At 39.5% G+C, this 25,659-nt stretch overlaps 1 protein-coding gene across 15 annotated transcripts in view; it reads right to left on the bottom strand.

Moving 5' to 3' along the window:
* Positions 1-25,659, bottom strand: part of fryl (furry homolog, like) — an 86,731-nt gene that overhangs the window by 26,999 nt on the left and 34,073 nt on the right. For 11 of the 15 annotated variants that reach the window (XR_008602964.1, XM_055014400.1, XM_055014403.1 and 8 more), the window contains 41 exons: positions 24,798-24,851; positions 23,558-23,697; positions 23,123-23,219; positions 22,155-22,234; positions 21,127-21,207; positions 20,812-20,980; positions 19,184-19,276; positions 18,977-19,075; positions 18,247-18,348; positions 16,058-16,102; positions 13,477-13,580; positions 13,216-13,324; positions 13,018-13,104; positions 12,354-12,525; positions 12,080-12,212; positions 11,887-11,994; positions 11,544-11,781; positions 11,247-11,423; positions 11,048-11,134; positions 10,691-10,959; positions 10,143-10,350; positions 9,270-9,394; positions 9,127-9,184; positions 8,940-9,031; positions 8,667-8,839; positions 8,407-8,567; positions 8,206-8,316; positions 6,415-6,569; positions 6,218-6,317; positions 5,942-6,110; positions 4,328-4,596; positions 4,079-4,219; positions 3,799-3,967; positions 3,605-3,689; positions 2,572-2,684; positions 2,340-2,490; positions 2,154-2,257; positions 1,789-1,971; positions 1,123-1,324; positions 651-772; positions 372-559 (listed from right to left, as the gene is read on the bottom strand). Coding sequence is in view for 14 of the 15 variants with exons in the window: in XM_055014400.1 (XP_054870375.1) it covers positions 372-559; positions 651-772; positions 1,123-1,324; positions 1,789-1,971; positions 2,154-2,257; positions 2,340-2,490; positions 2,572-2,684; positions 3,605-3,689; positions 3,799-3,967; positions 4,079-4,219; positions 4,328-4,596; positions 5,942-6,110; positions 6,218-6,317; positions 6,415-6,569; positions 8,206-8,316; positions 8,407-8,567; positions 8,667-8,839; positions 8,940-9,031; positions 9,127-9,184; positions 9,270-9,394; positions 10,143-10,350; positions 10,691-10,959; positions 11,048-11,134; positions 11,247-11,423; positions 11,544-11,781; positions 11,887-11,994; positions 12,080-12,212; positions 12,354-12,525; positions 13,018-13,104; positions 13,216-13,324; positions 13,477-13,580; positions 16,058-16,102; positions 18,247-18,348; positions 18,977-19,075; positions 19,184-19,276; positions 20,812-20,980; positions 21,127-21,207; positions 22,155-22,234; positions 23,123-23,219; positions 23,558-23,697; positions 24,798-24,851 (5,523 nt within the window). In the remaining variant the exon portion in view is untranslated. The remainder of the gene's footprint in view (positions 1-371; positions 560-650; positions 773-1,122; positions 1,325-1,788; positions 1,972-2,153; positions 2,258-2,339; positions 2,491-2,571; positions 2,685-3,604; positions 3,690-3,798; positions 3,968-4,078; positions 4,220-4,327; positions 4,597-5,941; positions 6,111-6,217; positions 6,318-6,414; positions 6,570-8,205; positions 8,317-8,406; positions 8,568-8,666; positions 8,840-8,939; positions 9,032-9,126; positions 9,185-9,269; positions 9,395-10,142; positions 10,351-10,690; positions 10,960-11,047; positions 11,135-11,246; positions 11,424-11,543; positions 11,782-11,886; positions 11,995-12,079; positions 12,213-12,353; positions 12,526-13,017; positions 13,105-13,215; positions 13,325-13,476; positions 13,581-16,057; positions 16,103-18,246; positions 18,349-18,976; positions 19,076-19,183; positions 19,277-20,811; positions 20,981-21,126; positions 21,208-22,154; positions 22,235-23,122; positions 23,220-23,557; positions 23,698-24,797; positions 24,852-25,659) is intronic. The other 4 variants (XM_035957426.2, XM_055014386.1, XM_055014396.1 and 1 more) reach the window with 1 other exon arrangement.

Genomic DNA, 25,659 nt, shown 5'->3' on the forward strand with positions numbered 1-25,659 from the left:
CAGGAAATTATTTCATATTGTGTGTTAAACTGCATCATATTTCATACAGTTTTGGAATTTTACAAGCAACAGCTGACCTTAAAAAGTTAAATTTAAAACAGACAGAAAACCTCAATTTAAACATGCCTACATTAAAGCCCCTATGTTAAAAAAACATTAAAGACCTCAGTTGCCATGAACTATACCTAAAAACTTTTTTTAACCATTTCTGTACCATTTTTTGCCTCCTTCTAATATTTTTCTACAAGCAAAACAAGTAAGAATGATTTTGATAACTGTGGCAAAACCAGATCTAACTGTTACAGTATCGTTCCATGTTATGTGTTTGAATACTGCCGAGCACGACAGTGTAATTTTTCGTATGTGCTGACCTGAGCCTCCTCTCCTGGATCTCCAACAGTCTCAACCAGCCGAGATAGAATATCAGACAGCGTAGCAGGAGTCAGAGGTTGTTTCAGTGCCCTGAAAATCTGGAATGAGCGACCAGCGTAGTGGCGAGACGAGCAAGACAGAGCTGTTCGTAGAGCTATTTCACTCAGCAATGAATCGAGTTGGAAACCTAAAAGATAACAAGCACATACAGATAAATACAATAAAACCAAACTGAAATCAATAGAATTAGACAACTAGTAGCTGTGAACACTACAGACCTGACTGTGAATGTTTAAAGACAGTCACCACATGTCTGACAAAAACACTCAGCTGGTCAGCACTCTTTATGTTTGGGTTCTTGGGCGACACATCCTCGTGATTCCAGAGCGGACCCCTCTTTCTGCAAAGGCAAGAGTGAACACACATCATGTAATGTGAACTGTTACCTCAAAATATTTGATGTTATCACACCAGGCAAAGAGGCCAATATGAAACCAACCCCAAACCCATGCAAAGTAAAATACCCAGTCCTTTCAGAAACTGCTGGAAGCATGAAAGCAAATCATAGTAAAGGATGAGTAACATGGTACAAGTGTGCTGATAAAGCTAAATGGCTCAAACTAAGCATGTTAGACTACACACATTAATAGGCTAAGACAGTCTGTTACAAGCAGCAACAGAAGTGGTCATACAAGCAGTGACTAGCATAAATACGATGCTACTTTGCTGGTAAAAACTCAGTCTTCTCACCTTGATGTAATGAACTCGATGAGAGCTTTGGCCTTCTCGTCCTGTTCAGCAGTAACATCTACTTCACTGAGCAGTGAGGGGGAGAGATGGGACAGAGCTGAACCTCCTGCCCCAAGACTTATACTCGAGGACGTAGAGCTCGAACTGAGGCCGGAGTCTGTCATCGGTGACGGCTGACAATCTGGCAAAAGCTCCTGTACTCCTGTAGGAACAATTGACACACAGATTGTACACATTCCGCAGCATTGCATGCTTTATGACACCAACATTTTTCTAGTATATGTCTTTTAGCAATGAAAACAGACAATGGTAGTTTAACTTTATGACTAGTCATATATTAATGCAGTGCTGGTTTAACTTTGTGTGTATCAGGGTGCTGTTTTCTAAGTGGGGTATTGCATGTACTACTCTATTTTACAACATAATAGTGATATGCCAGCACAGGTTGATGGAGTAGGGCTGGATTGTTGCTGCCACCAAGTGACTGGCTTTTGCACTACAACAAATAAATATGTGCAGTTTTCTGTAATTTCTTCCCCTTAAAACTCAAAGAAAGTAATTATGTTGGTGGTAGAAAATTGGTTCATATTCCTTCACCTAAACAATAACTCTCCTATTCTTTATTATATTTTCTCTCACAGTTGTAAGCTCAACAGCAGAACTGACCTGTGAGGTTGAACTCTGGAGCAGCTGGCTTCACAGTCAGGACCCTTGGATCATTGTAGTCTCTGTTGCGTAACAGCACCATAGCCACAGACTGAACATTGCTATTTGCGCCCTGGACAACAAGCAGGTGGAGCAGCAGGCGCTTACAGTGCTCATAAACCTCTGGATGCTGGTGATCAAACCCTGGAGGAAAACATGTTAACAAAGAGCTTGTGATGATTTTGGCTGGTGTAAAGACACCGAGTTAAAATAAACTGATGCCCCTACTACATATTATTCTGTCGATTTGTTAAAAATGGAGTACTTGCACAGGATCTATCTTGACAGATAGACATTCAAAAGAGCAAAAATAAAAACTGACTTACCTATGAAAACGGCATGTAGCAAGAGGTGCAGGTAGGCACTCCACTCTATTTTGACCCCATGATCCACAATGAGGTCTGTCAGTAGGATGACTGCAATATTACATCTGAAAAACAGAAAATGTGTGTTAACTTAGAAAACAACACAGTACTATGATTATTTGAGAGTGAATATGGAATTACGTGTACCTGTGGAGAGGTACAGCAGGGGTGTTGGTCTCTGGTAAATAATCCACAAGTGGAGACCAGCAGCCTCCTGTTGGAGGGAAGGGAAGAGGCTCTGGCCGGTTGTGGTCCATCACTTTCAAACGCCAGTTAGCGTAAAGTGGCATAGAGTCACCTGGAGAAGGGGGAAGATTAGTAAATGGTGGTGGGACAGAATTACGTGGAGTGGACTGAGGAGCAAAGATTTTGTGCTTACTTTTCTCGTCTTCATAAGAGCCTCCAGAGCTGCTGCTGTAACGAGATTCCAGACGGTGATGTTGTCTGTTCAGGTTGCTGTTCAGACCACTGTAGATATCCAGGTGCGTGTAACTGCAGAACAGACATGCTTGGTTATAAAAGACAGAGCCAACAGTAACTTTTTTCCCCTCATAGTTCTCTGTGTCTAAACTGTTTCCAAGATAAACTTGAGAAACTTCATTTTTCATCTCAATTAATATAAATTCTAATAAAAATGAAAATAGCTATTCTTATCTTTCTATTCAAGGATTTAGAAGACACGTGCAAATAGGACATTTTAGATTTCTATTTATTCGATTCATTCTATCACAGAAAAGTCTTGAGGCAAGTTCAAATATTTTTCATGCTAAAAAGCAATCAGTGCAAGAGGACATGCTACAGGTTTCTATTTCACTTACTATGTATATTATGGCCACAAAATGACCATAATATAGTGTATCTTCTAGGATATCAGCTGATCAATGCCATTAAAGCATAACGTCAGTCAGCGCTGCAGCTGTAGCAACTTCATACTCACAGGTTTGTTTGTTTTTTTTTAAATTGTACTTTCAGTCATCGATCAAACCCTAAAAACTGAGGTTTTGCTTGATTAAAATAATCCTGCTCTGCTTCATAATAGCTTAGATGGAACTTCTTACCATTACAAAACAGCAAGTTGTAACATTGGAGTAATTCAGACACACATTTTTCAACTGGAAATCAATTTTAAAAGAAATAATGATGAAGAAGAGCCCATACGGCATCCTAACAGGATTGGTTCCATAGGTTTGTTCTGAATGAAACTCTGGAAGTCTGAATACATGGCATTGACTGCTTATTTCAAGCATGTTATGTCTTCTAGCACACAGCAAAAACATCATATAGACCTATCCACCATGTTGAATCTTGACTTTTACTGAAGGGGGTCTTTAAAACTCCTCTACATTTACAGTTACATCTTCACTACACTTGGTATGTTCACATGTTTCAGGTGTGAAATATGTTTTCTGTACCTGTCCTCCATGTTAGAGTCTTTCATCTTGCTGTCATGATGACCATCGTTTCCTGGCACCATGGTATTGCTGCTGGAGGTTGTTCCTGAGGGAGCAAACATGACACATTTACCTCGCAGCAATGGAAACACAACATTGAAGTATTGGAACCATGGCCTAAGCTGTGAACTAGTGCATTCCTGCTGCTCATTAACCTGAGGTGACTGAGGGGATCTTGTAACTGGAGGTGATGCGGTAATAAGGGGGGTTGTCCATGTGAGTGACAGCTGAGCTAACAGGATCAGTCAACTCAAGCTCACACATCAACTCCTCCAGCAGCTGCATAGTCTTATCTCTGCCCAAGTAAACCACCACTCGTTTCACCTGAGGACACACATGTAACACAGTCAGAGAAACAGAAGGGAGTAAGTGATGGACAGTGCACAAGGGGATACGACAGATACAACAGCAAGATGCGAACGTGCTGTAACTTACGTAGGGCAAGAGGCTGGGGTCACTGTTGACTCCCGACACACTGATGAGGAAATGTAGGATGATTTTGAGGTTCTTTGGCCAGCTGTCTGCTAATGTGGTCCATACATTCTCGATCTCCGACCAAGCAAACTCATCCCCATACTGTAGACAAAAAATAATTTAATGATTAAATAATTAGCTAAATTACCCTTTCCAAACTCATGTGAATGTGAACATGGAGGAGAGCAGACGGTCCATCAGCTGTCTCACCTTGGCGGTCATAAACATGAGGTTGTTCAGCACCATGGTTGTGGCACGAGGGGATCCCCAGCCCTCTCCACGCAGCCAGCGCCGGCTGTTGACCATCATGATCTCCCGGTCGTGTACATCCTCATCATCCTCGCCACTGCCACAATCCTCTGGTCGCCGTTGGGTTGGTTTGAAGTCAACCAGCTCCACGTTGTTCATCCAAGGTAGGAGGTAGTGCAACATTACTTGACGACCACCAGGATGTGCTGTCTGGATACGCTGGCTCACCTCTGCAGTGTTGACAGTCGGAAGTTAGATTGTAGCTCAACATATTTACAAAACAAAAGAACATTCTGTCAATTGTCACAACCAATCATAGTACAGCCGGTATAAGGGGCTGGCAGCTATTAGGAAGAGGCACCAAGAACTGGTGTGACAAGTCACATTCTAAAAAAAAAAAAATCATTAAGAAACTTTAATTTAAATTCTGCTCATTGGTTCCAAAACAAATTTCACTTGTGCTTGTTCATTAAAGTGTACTGCAATTGTACCGCATGGTATTTCTACCACTACCCTTCTGTGCCATTATGCGAGTCAAATGCATCTGTTTTAATGAATTATTCTGCTAGCCTACTTAGCTATTCGCTGATAAGCAGCACAAATTTTGTGATTGTTTTGTAACAGTCACTTTATTTGGCAAGTGCTTCAACAAAAGGGATTTGACTTTGCTATCGTTACTATAAAGTAGCACAAGGAAACAAAAAAACATGCAAGAAACCAAAAGAGAGACCACTGTCATTGCGGTTGCCATTAATTTATGTAGCTCTGTGTTCCCCTATTAACATTTATCTGTGGTTATCAGGGTTTCACACAACTGTGTCGTGAGAAACAGATGAGGATACTGTTGTAGCATGACTTGAACAATGACTCTATTTCATGTCCGTGAGCGTGAATACAACACAGATTTATATCAACTTAGTAAGTTTCTGTTTCTCTTCTAGACAGATGTGCAGAGGTGGAGGAAATACTCAGATCCTTAAATTAAGCAAAACTATTAATATTACAGTGTAAAAGCATTGCACAGAAAATTTTGAATTGGGAAAATACACTTTGATATGAAAAGTAAACGTGCTCAAAGTCGAAAAATGTACCCTGTGACTGTTACACAATGACACAGTACAGCACATCCTATCTTGAAGTGGTAGTAAAATCCTGTTTTTCACGTTGGTTTTAAGTTTCTCTTTAAGACGACTATTCACATTATGAAAATAATCACTCACTAATGATTATATTGGTCAATTTTTGAAACAAATATGCTGGTGTTAAGTTAAACGGCTTGTGATAATGGCACATCTTGGCTAAAGCGTGCAACACACTGCCTATGAAATATCTCACGGTTTAAGATCAGATAAACTTTATTGATCCTACAGTGGGGAAAGTTCTCCGCTACAGCAGCTCCAAAAGAGAAAAATGTATACAAGCAGTACGGGAATAATTTAGAAACAAAGAATAAATTGCTCACACAGAGAAAAAACATCAAATGTAACTGATGTCACAGCCAAATGGAACAGAGACTTTAAAGTTGATGGAGCAACTCTACATAATACAGCAGCATCAAATGATAAGGTAGCAAACCTGAGAAGATGGGCAGAGTGAGCTCTGGGTAAGTCCTTGCAAGCTCCTCAGACAGCTGGTAGTAAGACACAGAGTAGAGGTGTGGCAGCGGTGAGGGAGGCGTCAAGATGCCGTCTGTTCGCTGGATCTCCAATTTGTGGGCGTAACGGAAGAGCTTGGGTTCCAGGATCTGTTTCAAGCAGACAATCACACCATCTTAATGACAAAAGCCTGCATAGTGTTTTGCGGTGTAATGTAGATGTGATGGAAGTTTACGCATGAAACAGAGATTCTGACCTGTAACAGCTGCATGGCCACCTCATAGATATCCCTGGAAGAATCAGCCGCCTTGAACAGAATCAGGTTCAGCAGCACCACAGTGTCAAATTGGTAATCCCTAAGAGACAATAACAAGAATGCAGCATTTAAGTAGCCGGCTCCGGAGGGACTAACAAGTCACACAATAATGAGTTTAAGACGTAACTGTGCAGTACCTGTTGTGAAAAACATTGGCAATGGCCCTGAAGCAGCCGGCAGCCACACGACGGGAGCCGGTGTAACATCGGTCGACAGCCCAAAACATGAGGTTGCTCTGGTCTGGATTCAGCTCCAGCAGCAGCATGACAGCCTCACAACCCAGCTGGTGAACCTACAGGAGATCACACAGTGACTGTTAGAATTATGGGGTCACTTCTTCAAATAGCCTTCACAATTCTGCTGATCTTTACCCATTTATTTCTCGACATGTAATATCAGTGTCCAATGAGATATTACTTGCATGAAAACAAAATAAGCTGTAATCTGTATATTTGTTTGTCTATTTTTCTCTTGTCTTTACCCTCAACCCAACTGGTCAAGGCAGATGGCTGCCCTCCAAGAACCTGGTACTGCTGGAGGTTTCCTCCTGTTATTTCTTCTCACTGACACCAATGTGCTTCCTATTGATAACTGTTAAATTTGCTGTGTTTCTCTCCATAATGTAATACTAGATTGTCTTGATCTTAGTTTATAAGGTTCCATGAGATAGCTTGTGTTGTATCTCAAAAAGAACCACAACATTAGGATTACTAATGCAGACTATAAAATGATCACTCAAAAACAAGGATGTAACATCCTGAAAAGACAGGTGTAGAGAGAAAGTTTTTATGATTTAGTCTCTAAACACAATATTTTCAGTCAGATGATTCTGTAAATAATTTAGTGAAATTCTAAGAATTCAGTGATTTCTGATGTGATGCTATCTTAATAATTATTTATTATGTGTAGGTCTTGAAATGTAAATGTTTGGTGCTGATCTCTTGTAGTACTTCTAAGTGCCACTGTGCAGCACTAGTGTCAAGGCATGCAAATCTGTGCTACATAACTTTGACCTCAGGAAGTCTTATGATACAGTAAGACTGATGTACACAAACTGCTTATTCCAGATTCACTAGAGATGATATGGCAACATTCTGGTCTAATGTTGATTACTCCCATTACATGGAGATTACCTGGTAAGGTTTATAATTCATGACTATGCATGTATATATATGTATGTACATAAATAGATATATATACTACTGTTCAAAAGTTTGGGGTCACTTAGAAATGACCTCATTTTTGAAAGAAAAGCAGTTTTTTCAAAGATGGTAACATTAAATTAATCATAAATACAGTCTAGACATTGTTAATGTGGTAAATAACTATTCTAGCTGGAAACAGCTGATTTTTAATGGAATATCTCCATAGGGGTACAGAGGAACATTTCCAGCAACCATCACTCCTGTGTTCTAATGCTACATTGTGTTAGCTAATGGTGTTGAAAGGCTAACTGATGATTAGAAAATCTTTGTGCAATTATGTTAGCACATTAATAAAAGTGTGAATTTTTATGGAAAATGTGAAATTGCCTCAGTGACCCCAAATTTTTGAACGGTAGTGTATATATTTTTTCCCTATAGTTATTACATTATTCTCTTTGCCTTATTCCTAGAGTTACAACAACAAATGAAACCAAGATCCTTTATGTTGTGTACATACTTGAACATTAAAGCTGATTGAGATTTTATATGCTCTGATGAGGACTGCGCATGTTGAAACTTAAGAATAGTTGTATTTCTGTGAGCCAAGGGTGAGTGCTTTGCCATCTCAGTTTTAAGTGTGGACTTGTTACCTTTCTTTTCTCTTCTCTATGTGTTACAAGACTGTTCTTTGGTGAATCAGTTAACCTTATATCCACATGCCATGGGCACACTCACAAAGCAAATTTTTATCAAAGTAGACTAGAATGGCAACCATTCTCTCACCTTCTTGTCCTGAGAATCCAGGATGTTGTCCAGCCACTTGTAGAGGTAGCCATCAGAGGAGAGGCCAACATTGTCAGCCACAGGTCCACAACATAACACTGCAGACATGGCCTGGAGCGTTCAAAAAACTGTTAGTTATCAATAAAACATGTATAAAACAGATTTCTACATTTACATCTTTATATATGGTTGTGCATGTACCTTTAGTGCACAGTACTGATGGCGGTTGATCTGCATATTTCTGTCACTGTAGCGATCCAGTGGAGTGAACATGATGCTGAAGGGCCCAGCCCAATGACTGAACAGCATGAACAGACTGTGTCTCAGTGATTGCTGAGGGAAGATGGTCCTCCTATGGTGCACTGAACACAAGAAAATCAAATAACACATACAATTTATTAGTTGAATTTTAGATGGACATGCAGCGCAAGTAAGGATCGGACTGAAATTCAGAGATGTACCTGGGACATTCTGAATGATATTGGCCACGAGTGCACTGAAGTGACAGCGAATGTCCTTCAGTGTGTCAGAGTCCTTGTCATTTTCAGCCTCAAGCAACTGCCTGGTCAGATCAACATACTCAAGCAATGTACTGTTCAGAGAGTGACTCTCTCCATCTAATCCTCCACTGGCTCTGTAAATAGAAAAGTTTATTGTAGAACAATCAGTCAGGTGAAAGAATAAATTAATTGCTAATCATTTGGTTGTTGTCGAACGGTTTGTGGATTACTTACATTTGACTGATGACACCAGCATCAGCTAGCAGTTCAAATATCCGGACCAGCTGGACCCTGAGGATGTCACGACGCCTGCGTCGCTTCATGTTCTGCAGAGTGAAGAGCATGACATTTTAACTAAATTAAGTGTCTGTTGGTAAATAAAAAAACTGAGACAGAAAGGTTATCTGTGAATGGCACTTACTTCAGGTCTTCTTTCGAGAGCTTCTTTTATGATGGGATTCAGCTCCTCTATCAACTCTCTGAAGGACAGAAGAAGTGCATGTAAATAATCAAAAATATAACAATGTATACAGTGGTATATATAGTTCATACAGTGTTGTGTACCTAAAGGCCACGGGGTTGGTCCTGCCAAGCCCCAACACTAGAGACTCTGTGATGTCCATGCTCTCAGAGCGCATCATTGGAACAATGTGTTTGAACAGGGAGGAGGGGGACGGAGTGCCAACAATCTGTAAACACAAAAAGATTCATTGCAACTGCATTTTCATACATTTTATATTCTGTGACTATGCAGTCATACATAATTCACAGCCATATCTATATTAATACAGTAATGTGTTATTCCATAGTTTGTGCAAAACTTTCAGACCTTAATGCGTTAAAACATGGCCGATAGCGTGTTGTTTATAATCCACGGGTCATTCATTCTATTCATAGTCAACTGAGAATCCAAAATTGGAGAATGGAAAAAACATGCACGATTTCATAATTCACTTATGAATGCAACCCGCAAAAAACAAAATACAGCTTGTTTTTGTACTTTCAACTTAAGTCAAAAATATGCAATGAAGAAAAAATGCAGTTTAATTTGTGTGATCAGGAAATTACTGATGTCTTTGTGTGTTGCAGTCAGTAAGCTTGCAGAAAATACATAGAGGTGATGGCACTGCCTGATGTAATATAATGAATATGAAGTAGAACATCAATATAAAGTTAATTATTCAATAACATATTTTGGAGAATGTCATGTCAAAAGTCTTTACTTCTGTGAATAGATATAAACTTGAACAAGAAAATGATTCTGGGCAGCACACTGAGTCCCATCTCATATTTGTTTACATTTTGTGAAAAACTTTGACAAATTATTTGTTCAGAATTCCCTTTTGCTGCGTACCATTGGATGTACTGACAATCACCAATTAAATACTTTGACACTAAAGAAATGATAAATAGATTGTTTGTGCAGTTGCTTCTGACCTTTGAATCATAACTGTAGCCGCTGTCCGGCGTGGACGCCAGCGTCTCAGGCGGGGAGCAGCGGACGGAGCCAGAGGTGGAAGATGAAGAGCACATGGAGGGGGAGGAGGAGGCAGAGCTGCAGCAGAGAATCAGGTAGTTCCTCCAGAGGCCAATGTAGGAGTCACTGCTATTCAGACTGTTCACTTTCTTGGCATTGATGGGGCTACTGCAGGTGGACAAACAGTAAAGGTCCGAAATGAATGACATGACATCAAAAGGACAGAATGACATTGAGCAGCAGGTTCAGAGAACAAAGTCGTCAAGTTCTGCTTGCCTATGTTGAGACATCACATCAGTATTTAATGTATCTATCTGGTGTTGTGCCCGTTAAATTAGGATTTTTGATTTCAAGTCCACAATCATAGCACATCACATCATAACTAAGACATCATCATCTGATCTTCAAACTTAATGTATCATGAAAAACAGCTACAATGACAGAAAAACACACAGTTTAAGCGATGTGTAAAGAGAATATATAAACAGAGGGGCTTAGGGAGACATACTTTACGTCAACTTGTGGAGACAGTAGTTGCAGGCGAGTGTAGGCAAACATCCAGGCATAGTTGACAGCAGTGGGGCAATGTTTGGGCAGGTTCTCCTGCCGCAGGTAGCTGGAGAAGCTGATGACCCAGGGGTCCTGGCCCTGAGTAACATGGGCAAACACCCAGATGTGAGAGGGGCTCACCACATCAAACTGGTGGCTGATGGGTGATGAGCTCCACTCTGCTAGCGTCTGAAGATCAATCCCACTGGGACAATACAGCAGGTTGGTCTACAGGGACAAACAGAGGGTGACAAGTTGGGTCATCAGGTACTTGTGAAAGTTTTACTGATCTAAAAGTAAGAGAATAAATTCATACCTGGTCAGCTCCTGTGAGATGAATGAAGCTCTCCAACACTGATGCACTTAATCTGTCCATGACATCAATGGCCAGTTCTTCATCTCCCTGAAAGATTGAATATCAGTAATCAGTGCTTGCAATAAAAAGTAACAGACATATTTTACCGTTTTTTATTTGCCAATTGTAAAACAGTACGATGTTAATTTAAAGTAATTACCTTGCCAATGCCCAGTGCAGTGTGCAGCGCCCGGACCTCCTTGAGAACGTTAACAGCTAGTCTGCGCGTGGCAGGGCGGCAGCTGCACAGCACCACCAGCGCTAAACCCTCCACCACATGCAGCACACTTAACGGAAGAGCTCGCTCCAAGGACAGAGAGTGACCACTGCTTGAGCCCTGTTAAAAATAACAAGTAATTAAAATCACTTATTCGATACACATTTGTAAGTTAAGACATAAAAAATGAACTCAAACTACATTAGTTCTCAACACACAGCTGAAACTTCTGTGACCAACCTGTGAATCATGACTCTTATTGCTGCTCTGCACCGCCTGCCTCCATTGGCTGATGAGCTGCAGTAGCATCTTTACAGCGTTGTCCAGCAGCGTGGGATGGACATCAGTCACCTCTCTGACTATGAAGTAGGCAAAGCCTGAGAGGACATCCTCCCGCCACTCTGGGAAATCCACCATGAGGGCCTGAAGAGTAGTAAAGGCAAGGCCACGCAGCTCCTCGTCCATGTGGATGGTTAGTCTAGAGGAAGAGAGGGGAGATATAAGAGGACATGAAGTACACAACCAGTGCTACAGTTTATTGTGTAGATATGTGTCTGCAGTAAGGTTAGAGAGGGTGAATTACTTGGCAAGGAGCTCTATTAAGTCTTGTCTGCTCATGCCATCTGGTATCAGTCTTGGGATGGCGGCGACGCATGTTCGGAACAGATCGATCTTTGGCTTTCTCTCTCCCCTGCAGCACAAACAATTTATAAGAGCCTGTTATAGGTCAGGAATACACAGCAGTATGGCAGTAAGAGAAGGTTGTGGTTACATACGTGATCATGTCCTCAGGCTCCTTGTTAGACATCTGCACGCTGGTCATGCTCATGGAGCGCCCCACCTCCTTGTCCAGGTGTCGCAGGATGTTATCCAGGGCCTTTCTTACTTGTGGGTAGTAAAGTGACATGCCTGGAAACAGCCAGTGGAAGTATTACATTCAGAGCAAGCAAACAAACATCATAGATACCCTAACACAGTACCTCAAAGGCCTCACTTTGACTAAACGCCAAGTCTGATTATAAATGTCTAACATTCAAGAGTCAGACCTACCTATGACTTTTGCTTCTTCATCAGTGAGGGTGGTGTTGAGGAAGATCTTTTTGACACGCAGGGTGTTGCCAGAGGGCATGATGATCCCTGTAGTAGGCATTGGAGGTTCCCCGTCTTTCTGCTGTAGGCTGTCAGCAATCACCAAGAAGGCTCGCAAACCGATATTCATCCTCTGGTAGGGTCGAAAGAGGAGGAGGATAAGAGAAAATACATCAACACAATACCGGAAGTCCACTACTACATGTTTACATTTTTAAAACTGTCTTTTTCCTCTATTAAAAAATCTCCATCCACATGAAAACACAAGAACACTACTGAAGCGCTGCCAAGATCATGCCAAAGACACAGGCGGTAATATATCTATAAAGTCAAGTTGGCTAATGAAAACCTGAAAAAAGCCATCACTAGTTCCGTTAGACCAACAACAATGGCACATCAAGGAAAGAGAGAATTGTGTGTGGATTAATTCTGACATGTGAACTAATTCTGACATGTGGACTAATTCCGACGTGTATTTCTCAATACAGTAGAGGAGCAACTGTACATTTATGTGTAAACATGTAACAAATCCTCTTAGCTACTGCACTATTTTGGCCACATTTACAACGGCACAAAATGGAATCATGTAAATAAGGACAAAGCTTAAGTCCTGTTTATACGTTACCTCTGGATTGATGGTGAAGGTTTTATGAGACTTGCCCACGCACAGGAGGTCATAGATAATCTCCTTCATAGCGAAGTCCAGTCTTTCCTGTAAAAACAAACCAACCAGCCATCACTAACGCAAAGCCTTCATGCGGTGTCCAAAGTTTGAGCTCAGCTGTGACATCCAGTTACGTCACAGTTTGAGCTCCAGGCTCACCTGAGCTATGAACTGGATGATCTTGACAAAGATGTTGAGGGGTGTGTCTCTGGGCACCACACTGCGGGAGCCTTTGGGGAAAAGTGCTGAAACAATGCTGAGTAGTCGACTAGGAACAAAAAACAGAGACACTGCATAAGCATATACAGTGCTGAATAACTAAGGTTCTCATGAAAAGTTCTTCTATTTAATAGTCATAGGTTGTAAAGAGATTTATTGTATGAGAGCAGTTTGAGGAATAAATGTTGCCCTGCAACTGACCTCTGTGTGACAGTGTTGCTCTCACACTTGATCCTGATAATGTAGACCCACAGCAGTCTGTAGAGTGACTCCAGTGCTACACGGGACATTTTGGGGTCTTTATTCTGTGCATGCAAAGAGAAAAAGAAGGGACCATGAGTCACTCCTTTATTGATGACAATTTCATTACCCACCTGTCAGACTTGAGAGATCAGCTTGCTGTTGTCTAAAGAAACACAAAAAATCTCTACAACAGTGTGCAGAAATTCACGTTTTTTTTGTCCACGTCCATGATTTCTGAATAGTCACTGACTGATGTCTGAGCACTGAAAGTCCACGTGGTGCTAACATACAGACAACCTGAAGGAGTCGTCTTTAGGAAAATAAGTAAGTACGTTTATAAAATTTAACCCTTTAAATTGAACCCTTTGTTCAATGCAATTGTACAATAATTCTATCCTGGAATATCAAATATCAAGTGGATATTTCTCATTTATTAAAATTCAACAGACTGATCAACTTATCAAACATCTATTTTACTGGTGAACATTCACAGAGTCACAGTAAGGGCATCCATGCTCAGCGATGTGGTCACGATGCGAGTCATTTCCTACGTCATGACTTTAGTTTGATGACATGATGGAGTTGTGTCTGTTTTTTGTGAAAATATACACATAAAAAAATATTTTGACAGAAAACTTTTAAAATCAGTAAAGAGCTTTAAAAAAAAAAAATGCAATTCTCTGTGAATACACTTCGAAAGGACAGAAATCTTCGAGGTTTGGTCTTATCTCCAGATCAGCATAGCACAGAGCAAATGTTTGTTGGTGCGTCATGACCTGAATGAAGCTTCCTGTACCATAAAAGGAGCAGGTAGCAGATATGTCAGACTTGGGAGTAAATGTGACAACATTTCTGTGAGTCAGTTTGTTCTGTAATGTTTTACAAACAACAGTCCATCAGTCTCTTTCTGTGCTGCAACCATGTTTAATCTTTTCATCCACAACTCAGCCAATCATAGATACACAGAACAACAGAGCAGTGGAAACACAAATGTAGGGTAAACAGGATTGCACAATGTAAGAATCTTAATTAATTTTTACGTCACATACATTTCTGTGACATTTGGCTTTTTATATAAGGTTAATTAATCATGAAAGTTCTCTTTGAAGAACCTAGTTGAGGCGAAGGTTCACTTACCTGGCAATCATTTTAAGAAAATGATCTACAAGTAATATTTATAAAAAAAATAATAGTGCATGTGCAACCATCATCAGCAACTGCGAGACACACAACAACACAATGACACAACATCTGCTAATGTTTAATCCTCTTTAGTATAGTCTGCAGTAGTCTAGTTTCCTTAACATCCTTTAAAGTTTTCAATAAAAGCAATACTTCACTTATTGGTCACAGTCAATGGGACAAGTTCTGGATTGTGTGCGGAAAAGATGCAACAAAAACCTGAGAGCAATGTGTGGTTCCTGTTAGCTAGCTATTTACCAACCCCAGAGGAAAATACTGTGACACACTTTACTCTGCAAAATTTATCTTTGATTATTATGGCTAAGACTGCACTGGTCCCTTTATTGTCACAAACTAACCAGCACTATATAAAGCTGGACTGTAGTCTCCAGGCTGACTGGTTGATTAGTTGGTCGATTCAGTTGAATTTTATTTATATAGCACCAATTCACAACATATGTCATCTCATAGCACATCACATAGTAAGGTAACGCAGCTTAAAAAACAGAGAATTCGACAATCCAAAGCACCTCTGGATTCCCTATGAGCAAGCAATCGGCAACAGTGGGAAGGCAACCAAGAAAAAAAAATACTCTTGTCTGAGCAAATTGCTTGGAAAATTTCCAGTGTCAATTTCATTATGAGAAAAGCACTACATCAATAGGCATTCAGGATTTATCCATTGTTTTCTGCTGCGGGTGGAACAGACTACCTGTGAAGTTAGAACATGTCCGACCTAAAGGAGACTGCTAGGTCAAACTTATTTAAAACTTATTAAGTTTACAGAACATTAACTCTGAGTTGATTCCAAACTAATTCGATGTCAAAGAAGTTGTCGGGAGCCCGCTGGCCTGTTCCAAGTCTTTTGCATCCTTCAGCTTAAAATAACCAAGTTCAAATGATTTCATTTTCTGCAAATACCACCTTTTTATGCTCATATATAAAACATTTAGGCTAATACGACTTACAAGTAGAGCACTCTCAGCACATTGTGTTTTTCTTAGAGATACTAAGCAGACTTTTTGTTGAGTACTTCTTCTACGACTGTGCATGACAAATGAACAAACAAGTATCCCAAGAACACATTTACTAGAATAATTACACATCAGACAAATGTCAACACCACTGCTGATGAACACGAACCAGCTCAACCACAATGCCTAAAGCAACATCACAAGTTCCAAGCAGTTAATTTAGTCCTCTTCCCTCCTTTCACGGTGCAGCACTTCAGCAACAGTGGAGAACAACTCTCCCCTTTAGCAAAACAAGTAGAACTGTACTACCCTACAACCTCATCAGGACCTGGACCGTTAGAAGGAAGGGGGCACCGACTAGCCACTGACACCAGAAAACTCACCTGCAGCGTCTCAATCTGCTTTCGGATGCTGTTGTTAGACGGCATCTGGAGCGAGTCAATGTGAGAAAAAGATCAAATGACAGGAGACAAAGAATGAAGGCTTTGGGGAGGGACACATGCAAGTTATAAGCAAAACACAAAAATACAGTCTAAACAGATATGACACGAGCAGTCCGAGTTACTCTTGTTGGTGTGACAGTAAATGTATCAGTGCTAATTGTAATGACACATAATGAACTGTTCAACATGCCACTTGTGGAATTAAGTCGCATGCTAGTAACGCAAAGTAACAGTCCACTTGTGTTTTATATGTTATTATATATTTCAACCAAGTGAGAAATATATTAATTTAAAGATGCAAAAACAACGTAAAAAAAGAAGGTGTGCTGTGGTTTGAAAATCAGACGGTGAGACATAAAAAAATACACATAAAGGAATGGATATAGCAGGAACAGAAGGATGAGAGGGAAAAGAACAACAAAATATTGCCTGTTTCACCTACTAAGCCGACAAGCAGCAACACCCAACTCAGCAGTTCATTTGAATCCATGTCAAGCACACTCAAAATGCAAAGTTTTTGATTTTAACCCTGTGGGGATCACGTTTTAAAATAGGGCTGCACAATTATAGTATGATTTCTATATATATTAGACTGTAAACACTGTTATCGGTGTAATTGATTATATTTCAGAGAAAACAATTATGTTGTACATTTCCCATTCCACAGTGTAATTATTGTATGTGAGTACATTAAGAAGTAAATTAAGCCAATTAATCATGAAATAATGTAGCCGACAAGAGCTCTTGACTTTGCTTGCCACCTTTTTGTTTCTAAAAGGTGAACTTTAACTACTTCTCCATTCTGACTTTAATTTGCGTAAGACTGGGTATTCAAATGACACAATTTGTTAAACACAGTGAAACACAGCCCTTATTTATTTTTTTCTCAAGAGCAGCCACAAGGTTAAAATCACTGCTTGTACAAGAAGCCAGAAATCACTAAGATCATCGCTGCATTCGAGCAATCACACAAACCCGCAAAATTATCTCAGTCAAAGAATCAGCATCGACACTCAGGAAACTGACTGATTTTCAAATTAAGGGAATCTAAAACAATCACTGTGGTGAAAGAGAATGCTTGAATGAGATCACTGAAAAGACAGACGGCCATTCAAAAACCATCGGAAATCACCATCACAAGACGCAAATGGAAATTTATCCACCACAAGCTCAAACAGTCTCCACAAAAGGGGTAATCAATGCAAGAATGGAAAGAACAGTCAGTGAGTCGGTCAGTCAGTCTGCGATTTGGTCAATCAGCCTCTGGGTTGAATGGTCAGGAACAGGAGGAAAATTGGTTTGATTTGTTTGTAACTGGTTTACAAGGAGTCATTAACAGACCTGAGTTAAAACAGCACTTGAAATAACATCATATGCATCATGTTTTAGACTTTGTTTAGCTGAGATGTAAGATATTTATGAGGTTGAGTTTAAAAAATTACACATAGGACTTGTCAAGTAACATCTTTGAAATTACATGTAGTTCTATAATTACCTAATGATATTTTATAACATGTTTTGTTTGGAGTTTTTTTTTTTTTTTTAGCAGAAATGATAGATTTTCTGAAACACTCTGTTACTGCCTTATCAAATCAAGTGCTATTCCTGTATTTTATAACATGTTTTGTTTGGGGGTTTTTTGAGCATAAATTATACATTTTCTGAAGCACACTGTTATTGCCTTATCAAATCAAGTGCTATTCCTGTCCAGATCTGGTTTGTTGATAATGGAAGGGAAAGTACATCATGATATTCAGACAGAACCACAGAGCACACCCTTCACAACCGAGACAACTTCTTCAATCAGCATGTACTAACCGTGTCACTCTAGTAATTCATTTCCTTTAAACAGAAATGAGAGCCAATACCTTGCCAATTCATAGAAAAAGAGTAAAGGTGTAATCTGGAATTTAAGGGCACTAAGGTCACTTTATGCTTCCTTCAAGAACACTTTAACATTTAATTCTAGTTTTCAAAACATGAGTCACAAGGCTTGAAATGAATTACGCATTGTAAATCCAAGTAGGCTGCCCTTAAACTACTTGAAACTGAAGAATACGATCATTGTGCTAGTCTTTGGAGCTACTTTTCTGAGATGGATTGGGTGTAAAGGTCGTGAGTGGCAGTACCTTCAGGTGTGAGAGGCAGTTCTGGAGGAAGATGTGCCAGTTGTTGAGAAAGAACTGCTTCTGACTGACACACAGCAAACATGTCACCAGGGGATACAGAGCCTGGGGACAAAAACAGTGTCAGCATCAGAAAAAAGCAAACAGATAAGTACTTTTTCCCATAAGATCTAAACTCATTTTTATGCACCTTTTGTAATGTAGCATCAAAAACCTCAGTAGCTATACTCAAAAGCCTTGTAGACTACAGACAGGCCAAGAGCAACAACAGTATCATGAGTGCAGACCAAAGCTGCAAAACTGATTTAAGATCTATTTATTGATAATAATAATGATAATAATAATAATAATAATAATAATAATAATAATAATAATAATAATAATAATAATAATAATAATAATAATAATAATAATAATAATAATAATAATAATAATAAAAAAATGTTGGATAATAACTTAATACATTACATAGAGATATTAAAAACTGAGATCCAGGCATTTCAGAAAAGCTGCTCTGTAAACATAATTGATTAAAGGGATGTTGCATTTATTTATTTGAAGTCCGACATTACTGCATGATGATGTCAGACTTGGTGTTCTCAGGGCAACAGTGATGTTGACAAAATACAGGGTGAGTGAAATATAAAAGGAGAAGTAAGTATTAAAGACACAGAGTAAATAGTGACAGGGTAGGAGAGGAAGAGAGAGGAAACTAAGATGGTAGAATTGTTACCAAAGAGTGCTTCTTTCTGGAACTAAGGTCAAATGTCGTCTGGTAGAGCATCTCCACAAAGGTTTTCAGGCATGGCACATTGACTTCATTTTTTACCGCCTGAGGATGGACACGACATTTCAGTAGATCTCAAACTGACAGAGATACATGTTTGCGTTTGTTTGCACAAATCGCAAAACAGTGTAAAATATTTTGCATGTTACTCACAGCTGCAACAGGGATGAGGATCTCGACAAACAGGCCTGCTAGAGCATGCTTTATGTCTTTATCCTTGACTTCCAGGAAATACTGGGCACATTCCTAGGAAAGACAAAAACACGTGTAAAGAAGAATACATGGACATATAAACAACATAGCAATTCTGGCCAGAAATTTTAAACATACAGCATTAGTACTCCTGAATCTGACCCAGGTCTGTGGTGCAAATTTCAATCATGATTTGTATTCCCTAATCCAGCAGCATTATTGTTACGTGTCTCCACTTTAGGGCTATAGTCAACCACAGAAATTCTTGATTGACCAAAATTGCTCCAACTCTTTAACATATCAATTAGGATTGTAGCTTAAATTAATTATAAATAAGAATTAAAAGCTCGTATTTGCAGCATATTAAATCAGGTGAACCTCATTTTATACTTAAAAGATAACAACAGACTGAGAGGAGACTAGCAGGCACCTGCCCATATTCATATGATTTCTAAATACAGAACTAACATTAATTTGTGATCCCACAACAAGAACTAATCTGGAATATAAAGCAGACATGTTTACTGCAGTTTTTTGATGATTTGGTTGTGAAGCTGTGAAACTGCTGTTTGCAAAGTTTGCCCTTGACTTTTTAGCAATCTGTTTTAGCAAAATGCAGCCACATTAACAACTTCTTTGCCATGGTTTCAATTAGTTCAGAGCAGACTTTGAGAAAACATTAAATAAGTTACACCGAGCAGTCTCCAATAGGTTTCTACGTTGCCAAATTGCTGTGGTTCACATGTAGTCTGTAACTCTTGCCGCCAAAAATAATGGATTAATCCCGAAGGTGACTGATGTAGTGCTTTTATCCTTTTGACTGTAGCTTGGTCAAAGTGTGAGTATTTGATCTGGTGAAAGCATATTAACCAACCTATCATCCAGGCAACACGGAACCCAAAACAATTATCTGTATAAGCAAACTTCCTAATTCTTAATAACGTGGATACATCAGATGACAAAATTTTAAGAAACAGTGTGGTATTATTCTGTTATTGCAGAATCAAAGAGTGGGGCTTGACAAAAATATATTCCTCACAACATCACCTTATTGTAATTTTTTTCCATAATAAGCTAAGGCAATGTTTTAATACAATTAAAACATCGTCTTAATTGTATTATTGTAAGATGTAAAGGATACTGCATTGAGTATAAATACAAACTGAAAATGTACTATGTTGGTCAGGCTCTAAAAGATCAGCTAAGAAGTAACCGAACTATGTGTTGAAACAAAGTGATGGACATAAACCACAGCATGTTCCATTAACACATTAAGAAAAGACGGTAATTTTAAGAGAGAACAACAAGTGACTTTTTTCAATCGCTGTATAGAGATTAATGAAAATGCTGCTGCTCCATTCACAGCTCTTAGCAACGCCTGAAACACACACACACACACTCATTCTTGGCAAACCTCACCTTTGATCGTTACTCATCTAGTTTTATGAGCTATTGCTACGGAGAGCTGCTGAGCTTGAACTAAGAGGCAGCAGTAAAAAAAAAAAAAAAAGAACGTCTGGTGCAATTTAACAAACACACATATCAGTCACACTTACTGATGGTAAATATTCATAAATACTATAATTTACCTGCATGAATTGAAAAGAAGCCTCAAAGTCTTCCACAGGATACATTTTAACCCGGAAGAACTTCATGCCCATGATGAGACTGATGATGCTTTGGACTATGTATGGACTCTGCTCTTTTTGCCTGAGCTCCTTCAGTTCTGTGATGAACTTCTTCCTCACTGCCTGAAACCTGAGCGCAGACACACAAAAAGACAGTATTACATGCATGTACATTTACAAAAAAATGACTCATAAAGTTGAGAGTGGTTAAGAGACTGAAAACATGATAAGCTATTTAAAAAAGTCAGCCGGTAGTATGCTAAAAGGCTTACTCACTTTGACTGTGTAAGAACCCCAATGACCTCAGCATACAGGTCTGCGATGATGTGCACGTTGCCAGTGTTGGGGCCACAGTACCTGTAAATTCATAAAGGATATGTCCTCAAGTGCTGTATTGTTTACCAAAACAATAAAAGAACAAAACATTGCACAACAGAAGCACTTCGCAAGTGTGCTTAGTTGATGTAGAGCCAGATGATGTCCACACAAATAGGCTTTTTACGACAATCTCTGTCCGGACAAACGCTTTAGTTTTTTTTTTTTTTTTTTTTTTTTTTTTTTTTTTTTTTTTTTTAAAAGAAATCATCTCCATGAATACAGACATGTTTGAAAACCTGTAACACATGACTATTCATGGGTAAGTGGTTGCCTGTGTAAACATGAAGCAGGTGGCTCGTTGGCTAGTTGTAGAAAATGCTATGATGGAAGAACAGAAACTGTGAAAAGTAGGACCACAGATTTCCTCAACTGCACAACAGCTGCTAGCAAAGAGAACAAGGTCAACAGCACCTCTAGCCTAATTCACTGTCGATATCAAATTAACCACAGGTAGTCAAGGCATATGTCTTTGTTTACTTGCAGAAAATAGTCACATGGTGAATGAATCTGTAATGGTAAGACCCAGTCAGAGAGTCAACACCACTGTTTCCAAATGCCTGCATTTCTGCCAATGCACACTAAAAAGTATTCCTAGTGTTTTTTAATGAAGTGGGGCCAGCAGTATTTCCATAAGTCTCCTTTTTAGGGGTCCTAAAACTCTCAAGTAGTGTAGATTTTAAAAGTAATCGTAGTAGAAGTTATGAGTCTTAAAATTAAAACGTATTAGTGTGGATGTAGCCTCAAGTTGCTCAACAAGAGGAAATTGTGCCTTGTGAACATTATGTGACACAATGACGAATCCATTCAAAGCTAAATTAAAACCCACAAGTCAGAGTGCTGCAGTAGTGAGTATATTTATCAACACTTTTTAGTCGTGTGCCATTCATCTGTGTCACCAGTCTATGGGGATGCTGATGCTTACTTACCCCTCTTTGTGTTTAAAGTGCTTGAATGCCAGGTTTAGAACTTCATGTACTAAAACATCTGGCACTGGATGAAGAGGAATCTGTGACGTAAACAAGGAATCATTAGTCTTATTAGAAGCAATGATAGCGCTCACTGTGTCTCTTTGCTACCATTCATTACCCTCCCCACAGGAGCAAAGCCAAGGACAACTCAGCTCTAGTCTCTAGGGATTGGCTTTTAGTTCAGAATGCTGCTTGGATTTGGACGGTCTACTTTAGAAACACGCTCAGTTGGGAGTTGGTATGTTGCCATTGCATCTATTTACTTTGTTGCCCTGTGGGGAAAAACCCTCACTAACACCACTGTAGTTAATTTCTGTACCAAAGAAGATAAAAAGTGCAAACCTAATAAACAACACTCTAATCTTTGTATGTAAATCAGAAAAAAGACACAGGAGTCTCATCTCTACTATGAGTGATGAATGCTGCTCCAGAATTTCAGAGCATTTTAACATTTGAATGACTGGTAGCAATAAAAAAGGCAACAAACACTTTTTTAATCAAAGGCTATGCCACAGAAATCAAACAAACGGAGCAGTCTGTATCTGCATGGGAAGAGCAAAGGCAAAGCTGCAGTAATGCAGTGTGTAGTTCGAGTATCTGTCAATGACACTTTTTGCTTTTTACAACAGATATATCAAAAGCAACAAAGAACTATTATTAGTAACACAGACTAAAAACACCAGCTCTGCCTAGAGAAAGGTACAGTAGAAATATATGCAGCAGCAAATTACTGTAGCAGAACTAATCACATTCACAACCATTTGCTAGGCACTTCGATAAGATTATGTCAACAACAGGTCAAACAGGTGCACCGCATTTACCTTCCCCTATGTAAACATTCAGCTACTGAAGTGGCAAATACTCTTTCAAGGCAGCGTAAATCATTACACAAAAGCAGTGACAGCAGGAAATGTCAGATCGCTCACCTGTTTAAGAACTTCCACTGAAACTAAACAAAAAATGAAATCTATGGCTAAGTCTCGCCGTTCCAGAAGGTAATCTTTATCTCGGTGCTGTTCATCTCTGCAAAGCCAAAGAGAAAATAAATGTAAATGACATTTTGAGTCAAAAACATATTAAAACTAGAATATGGGCTTCATCGTTTATTGGATCCCATAACCAACATTTTTAAAATGATCATATTGGTTTTTTTGTTCGTTTTTTTCAGATTCCCAATAAAAAATAAGTGCAACTTCGGCTCTAATGTAATGTGTACTGTCTTATTTGCGGCACATATGTATAATTTCTACATATCAATTATGAGTGGACCCCTACATAAACAGACAAAAACAGCCAATAATAAATTTGATGAAATGGAAGAAGACAGGAGAGTACGAAGGAAACAAAGATCAACATCTCACCCTTTAGATTTAGTACTAGAGCGAGGCCTGTACTCATAGGACTCGTCTTCAGTGCCACTCTGCCGCCGGTACCAGTCAAACAGTGTGCGCAGTAGGGAGGGCAAACAGTGTTCTGCTATTGAGCTCATAGAGCTTATTAACTGGAAAACAACAACATATCTGTTAAAATACCAGGTTATTACAAGTAAAACCACACAACATATTCAGCATTTTTTGTAGCATGTAAATTAAATACCTGTCAAATTAGGCTAACAAAATCGCAGTAGTTGTGCAGAGAACGCCATCCAACAAGCATGGATCAAGATCGGTATTCAATAAATGAGTAGGATATAGGGTGAGAGTTGAACAGAATTTTTATCAATTAACGGCTCCTACTGTAGCTACTGATGGAAATTTCGCAGGATGGTGGTACATGACCGAGTAGCTCCACAACACACATGCCCCTGTGGTGTCCATAGGTAAGACTGCAGTAAGAACAGGTAGTCTTCCAGGCAGTTCAGCAGCACTTTGATTGGATCAGTGATTGAATAAGACTTAACAAATCCACCATCTATGATGATATGTAATAAGTGTATGTTGCTTTATATAAACTACTGTATTTTCATAAGCACAAATCCTTAATCCTTATTTAGAAGTGCACACAGAAAACAAGAAATCAGTAATTTCAAATTAAGATTACAGGAGCTAGTTTTCAGCCTATACATAAAACATGAGATGATATGGTCAGCATGCATAAACGATTTAAGTGTACGTGCTTGTTTGTGTGTTTAAGGGCCAGCACAGTGTGATGAGGGAGGTGGATGATGGATGCTCGGCAGGAGAGTTATGCAATTGCTCCCTCTGCCCTTATGGCGCCAGGCAGATACACTCCAGCACCCAATGCTGATTTACTGCTGAGGATGACACAGCGATTCTACACTCTCACTTTTTGCGCTCTCTATACCCATTTTCTCCCCCTCACTCACAATGGGGACAGCTGGATCTATACCACCATATCCTCATTGGCTTTGTGTTGTGCTGAACAAAGCAATTTGCAGCAGGCAGGCCCATTGTATAGAGTACTGCACCAGCTACAGATGAGGGACAGACGGGCCATTGAGTGGGGGATTGATTGGGTGGAGCTGGGGGGATTCAAATACTGCGTACACATACAGAGGTTGGGGAGGATTGTTGCTGGTTTGGGGCAATGTCACATTTAAACACCTGTACATGGTGTAATTTTTACTGTGGCTGCACTGACCTGGTCAAATTGTGCATCTTCCCCTCTCTGCAGGGAACGGGACAGGGGTTTCTCCTGTTGGAAATGCGGGAGAGAGAGAGCGAGATCATGAATAAATGTGTCACTAGCCCAGCAGAGATACCCTTGCTAACTGCAAAATATCAGATTGCTGTCAGTCTAACCACAGGCCTGGTGATGAGTAAGCAAACAAGAGAAAAGAACACTGAAGTTTTAGTGTGGTGCATTAATACGGTGCTGAGTGAGAGCGAGCTTCTTGATGTAGACAGATCTGGACTTTGAAAGCAGACAGCGTATGTGCACATGAATCTATACATACTGTAATAGTTATGCATTGATCGGTCACATTGCTCCCCATATCAAACATAGAAAAGCACTCAGGGATGTTTCTGAAAGGCTGTTAGGTTGCACTTTTTATAGCATATAGCAGCTAGTTACAGATTTGGTTGCAGCACTGTGATTATTCCTCGGTGTACCGAGCACAGTGGGAGGACATGGCACAGGAATTATTGAATTTGGAAATTCCCGCTGTGTTAGAGCACCATCAATAGAAAGCATGTACAAATCTAAGCACCTCTCAAGTCTGACAGTGACTGCTTCTATTATAACTCTATAAATGATTAATTAAAAAGAACAAGATGGTGGAGACTCTCCTTTCACAAGCTATCCTGAAATCTAACATTTGTTTTAATAATCTTTTGTTTTCTTTTGTGGACCTCCTTATTTGGGAACTATTTGGGAACTTTGGGGACTAAATTTCCATCACGTAGACTTGGGAAGCAGGAACTGTCGTCAAGACTTCTGCCAATACATCATCATTTTAAAACAGCATATAAAACGAAAGCAATCCAGACAAGCATTTCAG

Source organism: Amphiprion ocellaris, chromosome 2 (assembly GCF_022539595.1).
Source record: "Amphiprion ocellaris isolate individual 3 ecotype Okinawa chromosome 2, ASM2253959v1, whole genome shotgun sequence".
In the NCBI taxonomy this organism is placed as follows: domain Eukaryota; kingdom Metazoa; phylum Chordata; class Actinopteri; family Pomacentridae; genus Amphiprion; species Amphiprion ocellaris.